Source organism: Bufo bufo, chromosome 7, assembly GCF_905171765.1.
Source record: "Bufo bufo chromosome 7, aBufBuf1.1, whole genome shotgun sequence".
Classification (NCBI taxonomy): Eukaryota; Metazoa; Chordata; class Amphibia; order Anura; family Bufonidae; genus Bufo; species Bufo bufo.
Window position 1 is genome coordinate 29,356,623 of NC_053395.1, and position 14,371 is coordinate 29,370,993.

Sequence of the window (14,371 nt, forward strand, 5' to 3'; positions counted from 1 at the left end):
ACGCAGTTTCCAACGTGGTCTTTTGCGTCTGTTCATCATATGTGCCACTTGTTAAACACACTCATAGGCAGTGATGGTCAGTTCGCAGTGTTCGCGAGCGAACACATGCGGGCTGCCAACTTTAGTAAGGTAGACTCACCTGTCCGGCGATGCACAGGTAAGCCCTTACCTGTGCCGCGAGCCAGTCTGAAATCAAATGCGGTCACTGGGAGCAGGCAGTTCCCAGAACAGCCGCTGGGGGCCTTCATCGGGCTGTTCTGGGAACTGCCTGCTCCCGGTGACCGCATTTGATTTCAGACCGGCTCGCGGCACAGGTAAGGGCTTACCTGTGCATCGCCGGACAGGTGAGTATACCTTACTAAAGATGGCAGCCCGCATGTGTTCGTGAGCGAACGCTGCGAACTGACCATCACTGCTCATAGGCCCTCATTACAACAATGGAGCGTTATTTTGGCCTCGGTTTTAAGTTTTTTAAAGGGCATCTGTCAGCAGATTTGTACCTATGACACTGGCTGACCTGTTACATGTGTGCTTGGCAGCTGAAGGCATCTGTGTTGGTCCCATGTACATACGTGCCTGCATTACTGAAAAAAATAATGTTTTAATATATGCAAATGAACCTGTAGGAGCAACGGGGGCGTTGCCCTTACACCTAGAGGCTCTGCTCTCTCTGCAACTGTAGTTTGATTGACAGGACCAGGCTGTTGTGATCCCGTTTTCACTGCCTGGTCCTGTCAAAGTGCAGAGGGTGCAACAGTTTCAGAGAGAGCAGAACCTCTAGGTGTAATGGTAACGCCCCCGTTGCTCCTAGAGGCTCATTTGCATATATTAAAACCTCATTTTTCTCAGCAATGAGGGCACATATGAACATGGGACCAACACAGATGTATTCTGCTGCCAAGTGCAGATGCAACAGGTCAGCCAGTGTCATAGGTACAAAACTACTGACAGATGCCCTTGCACTGTACCGACAGTACAGTAGACTATGCTATTCTATGAATAGACGTCTATTAAAAAAACATATATCGTGAGGTATACGTTTTCTAACATGGGCACCTATGAAGGATGACACTCAGTGGTATCCATTTTGCCAGGAGGGTTCCTGACATACATGATAAATGGACACAAAAGACGAAGAACTACCAGTGGTGGTCCGGCAGCGGCGTCCGTTTAGTGAATTAGGCCTCTTTCTCCAGAGGTTAGGCCTCAAGAGTGTCTGAGCGCCAACCAATCAGAGCTCAGCTTTCATTTCCTAATTCTGGGAAAAATGTAAGCTATTCTATGATTGGTTACCCAGGTCTTGTTTTCCTGCTAGACACTTAATAAATGAGGCCATTAGACTTGTAGTTATGCTATCTTGCAGAGTGAGACCTGCAATTTACTGTACCTTTTATGTTCACCCCTCTCTATCCATTGCTGGAAAGATGTTCTTAATCACTGTCCGCCACGTCTTATATCAAAGAACATGAAAGGCCCTGTCGGTAAGAGCCTGCGCATCCCCTTCGTTCTCCCTTTTCTGTTTGCTTTTGGACATGTCCCTGATAATACCGCACCTATACTATACAGGATTCTATCTACCGCCTAGTTATTATTTTTATATGCATTTCTGAAGCATGCATCCTACATGTGGCACAGTATGGGAGTCCCTGTAATGCCAGCTGCAGACACTCCATGGGGTACGGATAACCTACCCTACAAGCAATGCCTCCGTAATACGGCATCCGATGGAGAAAGTCACAACTTCTTTTATACAATATTCTGTTATAGGTGCACAGCTCAGAGGTTGAATGGGGATGTTATATGGCTGTGTGCATGAGCCCTAAAGGAAATGTGATAATAGTCAAGCCCGTTCAGAGAATTTCCCTGACTAAGGGTGCCGACAAATGGAAGAACAAAGTTAGCCAAACTTGCTCTTTTCAGCAGGAACCGACCATCTTATGTGCAGGGTGGTGTGCCGACTTTCCCCCAACAGCAGATGTTGGGGACAGAGGGATCGGGCATGTTAGAGTTTAACATGCTCGATCTTTTCTTCTAACAGGAGTACTTGGCAGCGGCTTATTCTTCTATCTCCCTTGAAAACACATGCATGCTTGGCCGAGCTGAGTGTATGGTCTGGAAGCATAGCCGTCGTCCAAGTGAGCTACTGAACATGAATGGGAAGTTTGATGGGGTCGTCCATCCTCAGTCCCAGGAGTGTGCCGTACCTGCTGCTTCATTCTGGCACCCTGCCTCCGTTCCGAAATCTTCTGGTCCTCAACCTGTAAACTTCTGGCCTCAGGGGTGGTCATGTACAGCTTGCGGACACGTCACTGTTGGATCATGTACAGCTTGCAGACAAGTCACTGCTGAGGCCAGTCACTGGCTGCATTGGCGCCCCTGATCTCGTTGAAAATGTACAGGACGGGGATCAGAAGATCGCAGAACAGAACCAGGGTGCTGGAACCGAGACAGTCAGTATAATTCTTTTCACTACGAACAAAACTACATCCACACGTAGAATATTTTCCACTGAGAATCCGCAGCGAAATCTGCATGCATGTAAAATGTCTACAAACAGCTCCTCCATTGATTTCAATGGCAAATTTGACATTGTTTTACTAACAAGGCTTTAAAGGGGTTGTCTCACTTCAGCAAGTGGCATTTATCATGTAGAGAAAGTTAGTACAAGCCACTTACTAATGTATTGTGATTGTCCATATTGCCTCCTTTGGTGACTAGACTCATTTTTCCATCGCATTATACACTGCTCGTTTCCAGGGGTTACGACCACCCTGCAATCCAGCAGCGGTGGTCGTGCTTGCACACTATAGAAAAAAGCACTGGTCTCTCTGGTGGCCAGGACCATAGGCACACATATAGGCGGGAGCTTTTTCCTACAGTGTGCAAGAATGGCCACCAATGAAAAATGAGTCTAGCCAGTGAAGGAAGCAATATGGACAATCACAATACATTAGTAAGTGCCTTGTATTAACTTTCTCTACATAATAAATGCCATTTGCTGATGTGAGAGAACCCCTTTAAGAGACGTGACACGTCACTTGTGGTTATGCATGCTGGGAGGAATATATGCCAAATTATCCCATGGGGAAATATGGAGCAAAAAAATGCATTAAAAAAAAAGGCACGAAAAAAAAATGAAACACAAGTAAAAAAAAAAAAAAAATGCAAACACTGATTTCTTCTGAATCACGCATTGTAATTTCCAGCCTCAACAATACGCCATAAGGCCTCGTGCACATGCATGCTGCAGTTTGCTCTCCAGTATGAGAACGGAATGCCTTTTGGAGCTCTCCGTTCTGTTCAGTTACGTTTTGTCCCCATTAACAATGAATGGGAACAAAACGGAGGCGTTTTTTCCGGTATTGAGACCCTATGACGGATCTCAATACCGGAAAACATTAACGCTAGTGTGAAAGTACCCTTACTCTCATCTAGAAGCATTGCCACAATTTTATTCTCCATGTCTCTGAGGGAAGGTACAGAAAGGCCCTATAGACGCCTAACCGTGCATGGTTATAAGATAAGCCAACATCATAACTGTCTGGAAGTGATGCACGGGTGAGGCAATGATGAAGACCACCCAGCGTCCATCCTGTGAAGTAATACTAATAATGTCACTTTAGGCGCTGCGTGTAGACTTTGTTGCTGCCGTCGCATGCAGCTCTGGACCTCGTGACTGGACAGAATGCCCTCTCCTTAATAAATCGCTCCCCTCTCAGGATGCTGTATTATTTCTCTGACATGTTAATGAATTTCACAGCATGTCTGGAAAAACTCGCACCTTAGCTGAAGGTTTTCAGGAAGGGGGGGGGGAGAGAGAGGGAACGGGTGGGGGGCCTAGCAGGCTGAAGAAAATCTTGTTTTCATTATACCCTGCCCTAAAAAAAAAAAAAAAAGTTGGAGAGGTGGAGATGGTCTGCAGAAGTTTGGGCGGAGGGAGGTGCAGGCCCTCGCTGTTGGTTTTTATAAAGCACATGTGGCCTATGAAGCTATCAGGCCCCCAACAGCTGTAAAATGGTCTGAAATTAGAAATGAGTTTCACAGGGCATGATAGATATCCCAGCCCCTGCACAAGCCTATTATACTACGCTACTCAGACCTAATCGCAAATAGTCCTCAAAGGCTAGCAATCAAATCGCCTTTTTTTTCCCCCTCGTCTTCCTATGTGCCCCCCTCTTATTAATTCTGCCGTGTCCTTAATGTCTAACATGGTGACCTCGGCACACCTGGCTCTGTGGGGTAGTGAGAACACCCGGCATCTGGAGTACAGATTGTTCCTGAAACCTGCAGCGCACTCCACACACAAACACCCATTTACACCAAAGCCACAGACGCAGACAGATGTTATAGGACCCAATGAAACAGAATCAATAGCAAGGAACTTGCATTACACACTATATCCGCTTTCTCAGACCCGTGGCTCTCCAGCCGTAGCAGAACTACAACTCCCGTCAGGCTAGGAGTTGTAGTTTTGGAAGACCGCAGCTATATTTCCTCTGACTTCCTTGCAGTCTCTGCTTATTCTGTGTCTGGACAGAGCTTGCTTTGGTGATTTACATTCGGGAAGGACGTATAGTCTTCACACCATGTATAGTAATCTGAATAACGTGCGCATTTCCTGAATGACTGGTGGAGAGTCTCTCCTATGATGAGATAGTCATGAGTGGGTCTGCTTAAAGGGGTTCTGCAGTTTTTTTAAACTGATGATAAATGATCTGGATAGATCATCAGCATCTGAGCGGCAGGGGTCCGACACCCGGGACCCTTGCCGATCAGCTGTTTGAGAAGGCAGCGGCGCTGGCAGTAGTGCCGCGGCCTTTTCGCTGTTTACCGCAAGCCCAGTGACATCACGACTAGAATCAATGGCCTGGGCGGGGCTAATCTCTGTTCATTTGAATGGAGCTTAGCCCCGCCCAGGCCATTGATACTAGTCGTGACGTCACTGGGCTTGCGGTAAACAGCGAGAAGGCCGCGGCACTACTGCTAGCGCCGCTGCCTGCTCAAACAGCTGATCGGCGGGGATCCCGGGTGTCGTACCCCCGCCGATCAGATGCTGATGATCTATCCAGAAGATAGATCATCAGTTTAAAAAAACTGCCGAACCCCTTTAATAATTATAGGTTATAGATTATGGTCAGGAGGGCGACTTTGGTCCTCCCCTAACCCCCCCCCAAGTATACTTTATTTTTTTATGAAAGTAGAGTTCATTTTGGATCCATCTATGGATCCTACTCGGGACTCACACCGATATCATTGTTATCAGTTAAGAAATGCCATGAACAAGGGGTAAAGAGATAGATAAAGGAAGGCCATACTCAGGATATAGGTGGCCATTAGTATTGAGCGAAGTGAGCTTGGGAAGCTTTATCCAAAGTCGCTTCGTTCAAAACTTCGGAACACTATACGTAGATCCGTTTCCATACAGTATTAGAATGTATGGGCTCTGATGAGCCGAAGTTAGTTATTCACAAAGTTACGCATGACTTTGTTGAATAACTTTGGTAATTGATTTTTAAAGTGGAAAACCACTTTAAAACTTGAAAACGAACTCGGCTTCGGTACCGAGGTACTAGTTGGAAACGGTTACAAATTTTAAAGTGGTTTTCCACTTTAAAAATAAACTTACAAAGTTATTCAACAAAGTCACGCGTGACTTCATGAATAACTTACTTTGGCATATCAGAGCCAATACATTCTAATAATACTGTACGGAGACGAATCTTCATACAGTATTATTCAGAAATCTTGAACGAGGCGACTTCATATGAAGCATCCCAAGCTCGCATCGCTCAACACTAGTGGCCATATACCATAGACAGCTACTGGCCATCATTCACACATCAGTGTTCAGTCAGTGATTTCCATCAGTGATTTTGAGCCCAAACCCGGTGCGGCTCTAAACACAGAAGAGGAGCAGATCTTTCCCTTATACCTTATGTCTGTGGAAGCTCCAATCCTGGTTTTGGCTCACAATCACTGATGGAAATCACTGACTGAACACTGACGTGTGAATGAGGCATTAACTACAATCCTCATACACACACACAGACGCTCGGATGTCGGACGCCTCTGGTGGGAGCGCTTGTTAACAGGGGAGAGTTGGAACACCTGAAGACAAACTAGATAGCTGGCCAGGGTTCGGATGACAGTCATTTAATCTATCTGGTCACCTTAGGCCTAGTTCACACTTCAGTGATTTCCATTAGTGATTGTAAACTAAAATCAGGTTTGGGTCAAAAACATAGAACAGGAGGAAATCTTTCCATTATACGCTATCTCTGAGTAGACCTCACTACTGGTTTTGGCTCACGTTCACTGAGCCAAAACCAGTAGACTGACCATACACTGATGTGTAAACTAGGCCTTACAGATGCCTATGGTACGCCTGACACCAGTAGTTATAAGTTAGGAGCCTCAAATGAGGTCCTTTATAAATGTATCTCAAAGAGGCAAACCGATAGGGCAGTATATTTTAATAGAAAAAAATCCAAGTTTTGTTAGAAGAACCCCTGATAATACATTGACCACAAGGTGGAATGCTGCTGTGATCCTCAGTGATCGGCAGGAGGATCCAGCATTGAGTGTTCAGTTCCCCTGCAGTGCCACCACTGGGGAAATGAAGCATTGCATCGTGCCCAATGAATCAAAAGGATCTGGATGTATCTGGAGGACATGCTGGGTCCTCCAGAAAAAGAGAGGCACTCTTGGCAGCTGCTCCACATTCTGGCTAAATGATAGACTTCCTTCTATTACTGATGCCCTAAAGCAGGATTTGATGAATGGGTTTCCTTACCAAATGGCTCAAAGACTATCAAGACTGGAGAAACTGAAGCATAAAGTATATTAGAAGCGCCTTTACTTTTTCATTCTACAGTGATAATGGGTCGCCAGTATAAATATGGAAGATATCTAGCGGGGGAACTTATCCTAAAATTTCATTAATATAGGTAAAATAACCTGTAAGGAGACGATTGATTGGGAAGATGGGAAATCAATTAAAAACAACGTTATTAAAAAGAAGTTACATAATTTATTAGTTGAAATAGAAAATGTTTGCGTTACACTGATTGTAACACTCTACATTATCCTCCCATCTAGTAAAATCGAATTAGTACAATTTGGTGACATTTTATTCTGAACTTTTTTTTTTTTAAATAACAAAATAACAACAGTGACACCTGCTGGTTATACCCTGCCAGAGGAAGAAAGAATAGTGAGAGAGAGAGAGAGAGATAGATACATATGAGTAATTATTAGATAGATATATAGATAAATAGATAGCTATTAGATAGATAGATAGATAGATAGATAGATAGATAGATAGACAGATGATAGATAGATAGATAGATAGATAGACAGATGATAGATAGATAGATAGATAGATAGATAGATAGATAGATAGATAGATAGATCGATAGATAATAGATAAATAGATATGAGATAGATAGATAGATAGATAGATAGATAGATAGATAGATAGATAGGGGTCACCCCCATCTCCTCATAGACTGTAAGTTCTTGCGGGCACAGCCCTCATTCCTTTTGTTTTAATTGTTCACTTTGTTGATATGTTATGTATGATTTTCTTTGGCTTTATATAAATAAACAATGTTATTATTATAATTATGAGATAAATTGATGGATTATTAAATAGACATAAACGAGACTGACAAATAATAAGTAGGTAGACAAACAGATAAATATGAATATAAATGTGATAGCTAGCTAGATATTAAAGATAGATAGATTTTAGACAGATAGATACGCGATAGATTGATATTGGATGATGGCTAGATAGTTTTTACATAGACAGACAGACATAGATTTTGCACTGATACAGTTTTATAACGCTCACGAGGCACATTTTCACCCAATGAATTTATTTGGAGGAAGATTTATCTCCTAGATTTACCATTGTAAACTAGCAGTAAAATTCCAGAGGTAAACTTCACTTGAAATAATATTTTGCAATATGATTCAGTCCATAAATTTGCAGAAACAGATCATCCCGGCCGGGAGGTGACTACTGAGGGACATGTATATTCCATATTTAGACACCTGAGACAGAGATGCAGCTTGTTAAAATCCATCAGCATATAGACAGATAAACGGGCCACTCTGTGTATAGGAATTACACCGCTCACAGCCACACACGCAGAAAGACATTTAAACAGACAGAGACAAGTGCACACAAACACAGGTGCACTGTGCCAAACGCACGCACACGGGCACACACCCAGCGACAGACGTTCCCATACAGACACTGGGAGCTCTGACAGCTGTTTGTGTGAGAGGAGGCCACGGTGCATGCCCGCTGCGTACACACATACACCGCTTTCACCCATTTGCAGTAGACCCTTTGCAGCTAGGAAGAATTAAGAGACACTGTTATGGTAGGAAAGGGGTTAACATAGTGCTGGAAAAACTCTCAGGAGACAGGCCATTGCTGGTTTATCTAATCTTAGAACTGCATCCTCACCGGTACTCCGAAAACCACCATGGCTACTAGATTTGGCCCTAAGGCCACCTGCAGCGTGGATTCCCATGCGGAAAAAAAGCAGCGTATTACAGTATCATGAAAGTGTATGAGATTACACAAATGTCATGTACACTTTGCGGATTTTTTCTGTGCGGAAATGAACCTACATTGCGGATTTCCAAATCCACACCTTGTCAATTCTATTTGCGGTTTTAGTTGCGGATTTCACCCTTTTCAATGGAAGGGCGAGAGATCTGCGGCAAAACCGCATCTAATTTGCACCGAAATCTGCAATTAGAGATTGCGAATTTTGGTGCGGATATGCTGCAGAAACGCACATAAATTCATGTGGGTCTTATGTGCGTTCACCCGCACTCGTGTACAGGAGGCCTAAGGAGCCATTCCAGCCCGAGTCTGAGTCTACTTATACATAGATGAAGATATTTGTGTGTTGGTTCGATCAGTGCTACAGACTTTGAATTGAGTAGCCACATGCTCGACTACTTCTCCATTCATACTTCTTCTTGCTGTGGTCATACGGCGGCGGGGGGGGGTTGGTAGATAAGAGACCAGGATCCCCTCTTCTAGCGAATGTGGAGGGGGTTCCCATCAGTCGGACTTCCATTAGGCCCCATGCACTCAACTGTATTTTCTGCAGACTGGAGGAGGACCCATTAATCTACTGTACTGGAATATCCCTTTAAGAATGGATAAAGAATGGTTTATTGGGTAAGGTAATGGCATGACGGTTTATTCTAGGTATATAGTCACTAACTAGGAATAGTCACATATGTCTAATGGTCAGACATTGTGCAAGGATAACCTTCCTTTTAACAATACACTTAGGTTTGCTGCAGTACCAAACACCTCCACAAGAACATGGACAGCGCTGTTTGGTGGCCCCTTCATTCAGCTAATCAGTTGGAGTTCCTGATTATTGGCACCCCCTTCCTTATAATAAGGAAATTATCAATGTTATGTCCCCTAATATCATCTCTTTCCCTGAAAATAAAATCTGTATCCATCGCTTTTATCTCTAAATAACCATTATCTCCTTTTTTCATATGTCTCTAGCTTGCTCCTGTAATCTGCATGCCCGGCGTTGTCGTTTCAACATGGAACTATACAAGTTGTCAGGAAGGAAGAGCGGTGGAGTGTGCTTGAACTGCAGGCACAACACAGCAGGCAGGCACTGCCACTACTGTAAGGAGGGCTTCTACCGGGACGTCAGCCGCCCCATATCGGACCGTAGAGCTTGTAAAGGTAAGGAACGGGTCTGAATGACTACAGACTCTTCTACTGGATATTTCTATGGATCTCCAACGAACCTGGAGATGGCAGGGTGGGGGGGGGGGTGCTCTTCTTCATCTGTTCACGTAACATCTGGACAATATGAGGTGACAGGGAATATTTCCGTCAGACCACAGCCCTGCCCTCATGACTAATGACCTACAAGACTCTATGGATTGTCCCAGTGTCGGACTGGGGGTACCTAGGGACCACCAGTAAATTTTATTTTGGGGGCCCACCGTACGGATACATTCAAATATAATAAATAATCTAACAAGTTTTTTATATGAACATAAGCCTGTTGAGGTGCTGTACATTGAATATATGTATGTAGTGTACTAAATCTAATGTGTTATGTGCCACTTGTGCAGGGGGTGGGAGACTAGGGGCCCACCTTGCTCAGGGGCCCACCGGGGGATTCCCCTGTACCCCTGTGGGCCAGTCCGAGCCTGGATTGTCCTTCCTTGAAGGTACTGGTTCAGCTTTGGAGATCCAGCTGGTAGGGAGTCTTACATGAAATGCTCCCTGGGAAAAGGAATGTAAATTAGCTCTCCCCCAAAAAGAAGAAAACTGACCCTCTAGCGCCATCTATAGGTAGCGACCCTGTCAATGGCAGAGAAATATCAGCCGAACCAGAGACACCAATTGTCCTTCATCAGGACATGGGCCCATTCTGTGTCAATTCCCATACCTTAAATCAGCAAACTCCGGCTGTTCTGAAACTACAACTCCTAGAATCCTCCTTTCAATTCTAAGGAAGTTACAAGAACAGCCGAGTAAGTGTGCATGCTGGGAGTTGTAGTTTCACAGCTGCTAGAGTGAACCCTGGCCTAAAGGTAGTATAAACAGTGAAAAATTTTTTTTCCAAGAGGTTGTCCAGCTTTTATTAAGTGATAGCTTATCCTCAGAATAGGCCATCTCTAGCACATATGTGGGGCTACGACAACCCACACACCCCTGCGCAGCAGTTTGGGTGCAGCTCTGGCACCAGAAGTCAGCGCTGGAATTACACAGCACCGTCAGCTCAGTAAAGGGCTTTCCGAGACTTTTATACTGATGACTATCCTTATATTGCTGAAAAGCCCCCACTGAAGTCAATGGAAGCAGCATTGCAGTAACCACCTCTGTCCACCACAGTGTGTGTAGTTCCAAATTGCGGATCCGCAAAAAATGTGTTTTGCGGCTCCATTGTAACAATGCCTAAAACGGACAAGAATAGGACATGTTCTATATTTTTTGCGGGGCTACGGAACGGATAAATGGATGCGGATAGCACATGGCGTGCTGTCTGCATTTTTTGTGGACCCATTGAAGTGAATGGGTCCGCATCCTATCCGCAAAAAAAACTGAATGGACACGGAAACAAAATACGTTCGTGTGCATGAGGCCTAAAACTGTAGACAAGACTCTCCAAAAATTCCCGCAGGATCTGCATTCGCACCAGGTGAGGTGCCAAAGACAAGTGCACTCTGTGCAGTTAACAAATAAGGGGTAATTATTTTGTGATCGTTGATCCCTATGCTCGGAGCAGCTGCAGAAGCTTAGCTCTGGGTGCCGGCATATTGCATGTGCCTCGTACACGCTGTCCTGATTGGCACCTGTGCACCGATCGAGCCTTATCTAATAATGCACATATGGAATATTATCCACTTCTGTAATTCATTGCCGAAATTACATTTGCCTGCACACCTCCATTCTCTGTATCCCTGAACTTTGCATTCTTCTTCTTGTTTCCTAACACGTTCCTTTTTCCACAGTTAAATTGAAAAAAAAAAAAAACCCTGGAAAGAATTTCCCTCTCGCTTTTTTTCTGTCCCATAACAAGGTGGCAATTAGTTTCTCCTAATGAGCCCTAACGTGCCCCCTCCCCCCTCTCCTCCTTTTCTTTTGCCAGTTTGCTATTGGCTAAATGACTCTACCAGCTGTGAGTTTCCCCATTTGGGTTAAATTCCTCCCATTTTTCACACGGAAAATACAGCTCCGTCTTTTTAAACAGCTGCAGCGGAGATAGCCGCAGTGAGGGGGTTTACAGACAGCTGTTTAAAGGGGGCTCCTCCTTCATGATACATTTCTAGTCAACGATCGATGCAGCAAATTCATTTTGGGGGACATTTTTCATCCCTTGTGTGCCAGAAAAGTGGTGCCAAAAAGTCGCAAAATGTGGCGCACGCTGCTAAAAATATTGAGACTATTTTGGACAGTTTTACTCACCGCACGATAAATGCCATTTGCTAAAATGACACAACCCCTTTAAGACCGGAATGTAAAACGCTGGTCTTCATAAATGTCCCCCTTTGTCTCCATACATAAAGAATCGACCATTTTGTTAAAATTCTGTGTAAATCTAATTAGCAGAAAAGACCCCATACGTGGAGTGTAATCTATTGACGGGGTTATTATATAGAGCAAGGCCTAACGCTAGCAATATACAACAAAGGGGAACAGAAAGAAACATTTGAGGATTTTATCAGGCCCTGCGTTCCAATTTTGGTTTAAAAAAGTCTTAAAATAGAAGTTTTTTGGGCTTATTTGCACAAAACTACCAACTTTTATATGAATTGTTACCGTAATTGTTTTATTTTTGCTACCATTCAGTTTTAGAAGGTGGCCGGGATTATCCTGTTGAGATGATTTAATCTAGATTTATTAACTGAGACTTTTTAAAAAGTTGCAAAAATTGTCGCAATCTTCCTCCGGTAAAGGGGTGGCGTAGAAACGTTAGACTTACAGATACAAAAAATGTATCAAGCATCATGCCACATTTAATAAATCTTTAAAACTTTAACATTTGCTCTTAAAAGAGGTTGTCCGGGATTTTTCTATTGATGGCCAATCCTCAGTATAGGTCATCAATATCAGACTGGTGGGGGTCCGACACCCGGCACCCCCGCCAATCAGCTGTTTGAGGAGTCAGCGCATGCAGCGTGCACGTGCCGTCTCCCTACTATGGCACTGCGGGCGCCGTATCCTCCAAAAGATTATAGGCGGGGGTGCCGGGTGTCGGACCCCTGACGATCTGATATTGATGACCTATATTTTTTTTTTTTTATGAAACGTGCTGACCATGGACTGTGTTTAGTACTGCAATATTACCCTAACCTGCCGTAACCAGAGATAACCCATAGGCAAGAGCGGTGGTGTTGAAGCTATGAAAGAATGGTTCCAGTTGATTGGCTAATTTAGGCTACATACACACGACCCTGTAAGTTTTGTGGTCCGCAAAACACGGATCCGCAAAATGCATTTTTCTCACTCCCTTCATTAGAACTGGCTGTTCCTGTCCGCAAAATGTTCAAGAATAAGACATGTTCTATGTTGTCTGTATTTTTTGCCAACCCATAGAAATGGATGGGTTTGTGTGTGATCCGCAAAAGAATACAGATCGGACTTGGACCTAAAATATGGTTAAGGGCATGTAGTCTTATAAAGGGGGATCCTGGTCTGGGGACGTCTTCTTTATGTCGTCCGAAATATATAATTGTCAAGATACTTTCCTTTTAGTTTTTTTCCCCCATTTCCACTTACGCACTTGCAAGCCTTCATCTGTACGGTGACTCTCAGGTGGACAGGGACACACAGCACACAGCTTTGTATGTGTTTCCATTCCCACTAGGCCCCATGCAGCGGGCGGCAGATAATCCAAAGTTGGAAATGTTCTTTCTGCTGAAGATCAAAGATCCGATGCACGTGAATGGAAATATCTGGAGGCTTTAGTGTCTGTGTCTTGTGTTTGCATTCTTATGGAATAAATAATGTTAGTGTCCTGCTGCTGCTAGTAAAATATGACGTCGTTTAAAGGTGTTTTCCAGGATTTCCATACTGATGACCAATCCTAAAGCCTCATTCACACGTCAGTGTTTTGGTCGGTGATTTTGAGCCAAAACCAGGATTGGAGCCTCCACAGACATAAGGCATATTTGCTTGAATGTGGCTGGATCTCCGCTGGTCCCCATGATAGTAAAAGAGGGTTTTCCAGGATTTTAATATTGATGGCCTTTCCTCAGGATAGGTCATCAATGTCCGATCGGATGGGGGCTGGTTGAAGAGAAAGCCACGCTGCGTGCGCGCGCAGCCTTCTCCTCACTGGTTTACCTGCACGCCGTTGACATCACAGCAGTGAGCGGGTGTAATTACAAGAAACCGTCCCATTCACTTCTATATAACGGCTCCTTCCTATTCAAATGTATAGGAACGAGCCGTCCCACAGAAGTGTATGGGACGGATTGTAATTACACCTGCTCACCGCTGCGATGTTGTCGGCAAGCAGGTAAACAATGAAGGGAAGGTTGCGCTCGCACGAAGCGCGGCCTTCTGTTCAACCAGATAATAGTCAAAATCGGGGTGACAGATTCTCTTTGTAAGGAACCAGCTGTGGCACGTATGGCCAAGCGGTACCCGACTGCAGCGGTGTCGTGACGCAACCGCACCATGTGGTTGAACCCTCAGAATGGGTCATCAATATCAGATGGGTGCCGGGTGGTCTATTAAAAATAAGTATCCTACGGTACTGTATGCAACATGAGATCACAGCAAGCAAACATTGATCTGTGTGTCAGCGGTTGCCTGCAAGATGGCCATAGACCGGAGAGCATAATTTGTTAG

The 14,371-nt window shown here is 44.3% G+C and overlaps 1 protein-coding gene across 1 annotated transcript in view; it reads left to right on the forward strand.

Moving 5' to 3' along the window:
• NTN3 (netrin 3) overlaps positions 1 to 14,371 on the forward strand; it is a 67,280-nt gene that overhangs the window by 23,240 nt on the left and 29,669 nt on the right. The window contains exon 3 of the mRNA XM_040439285.1: positions 9,554 to 9,742. Coding sequence (XP_040295219.1) covers positions 9,554 to 9,742 — 189 coding nt within the window. The remainder of the gene's footprint in view (positions 1 to 9,553; positions 9,743 to 14,371) is intronic.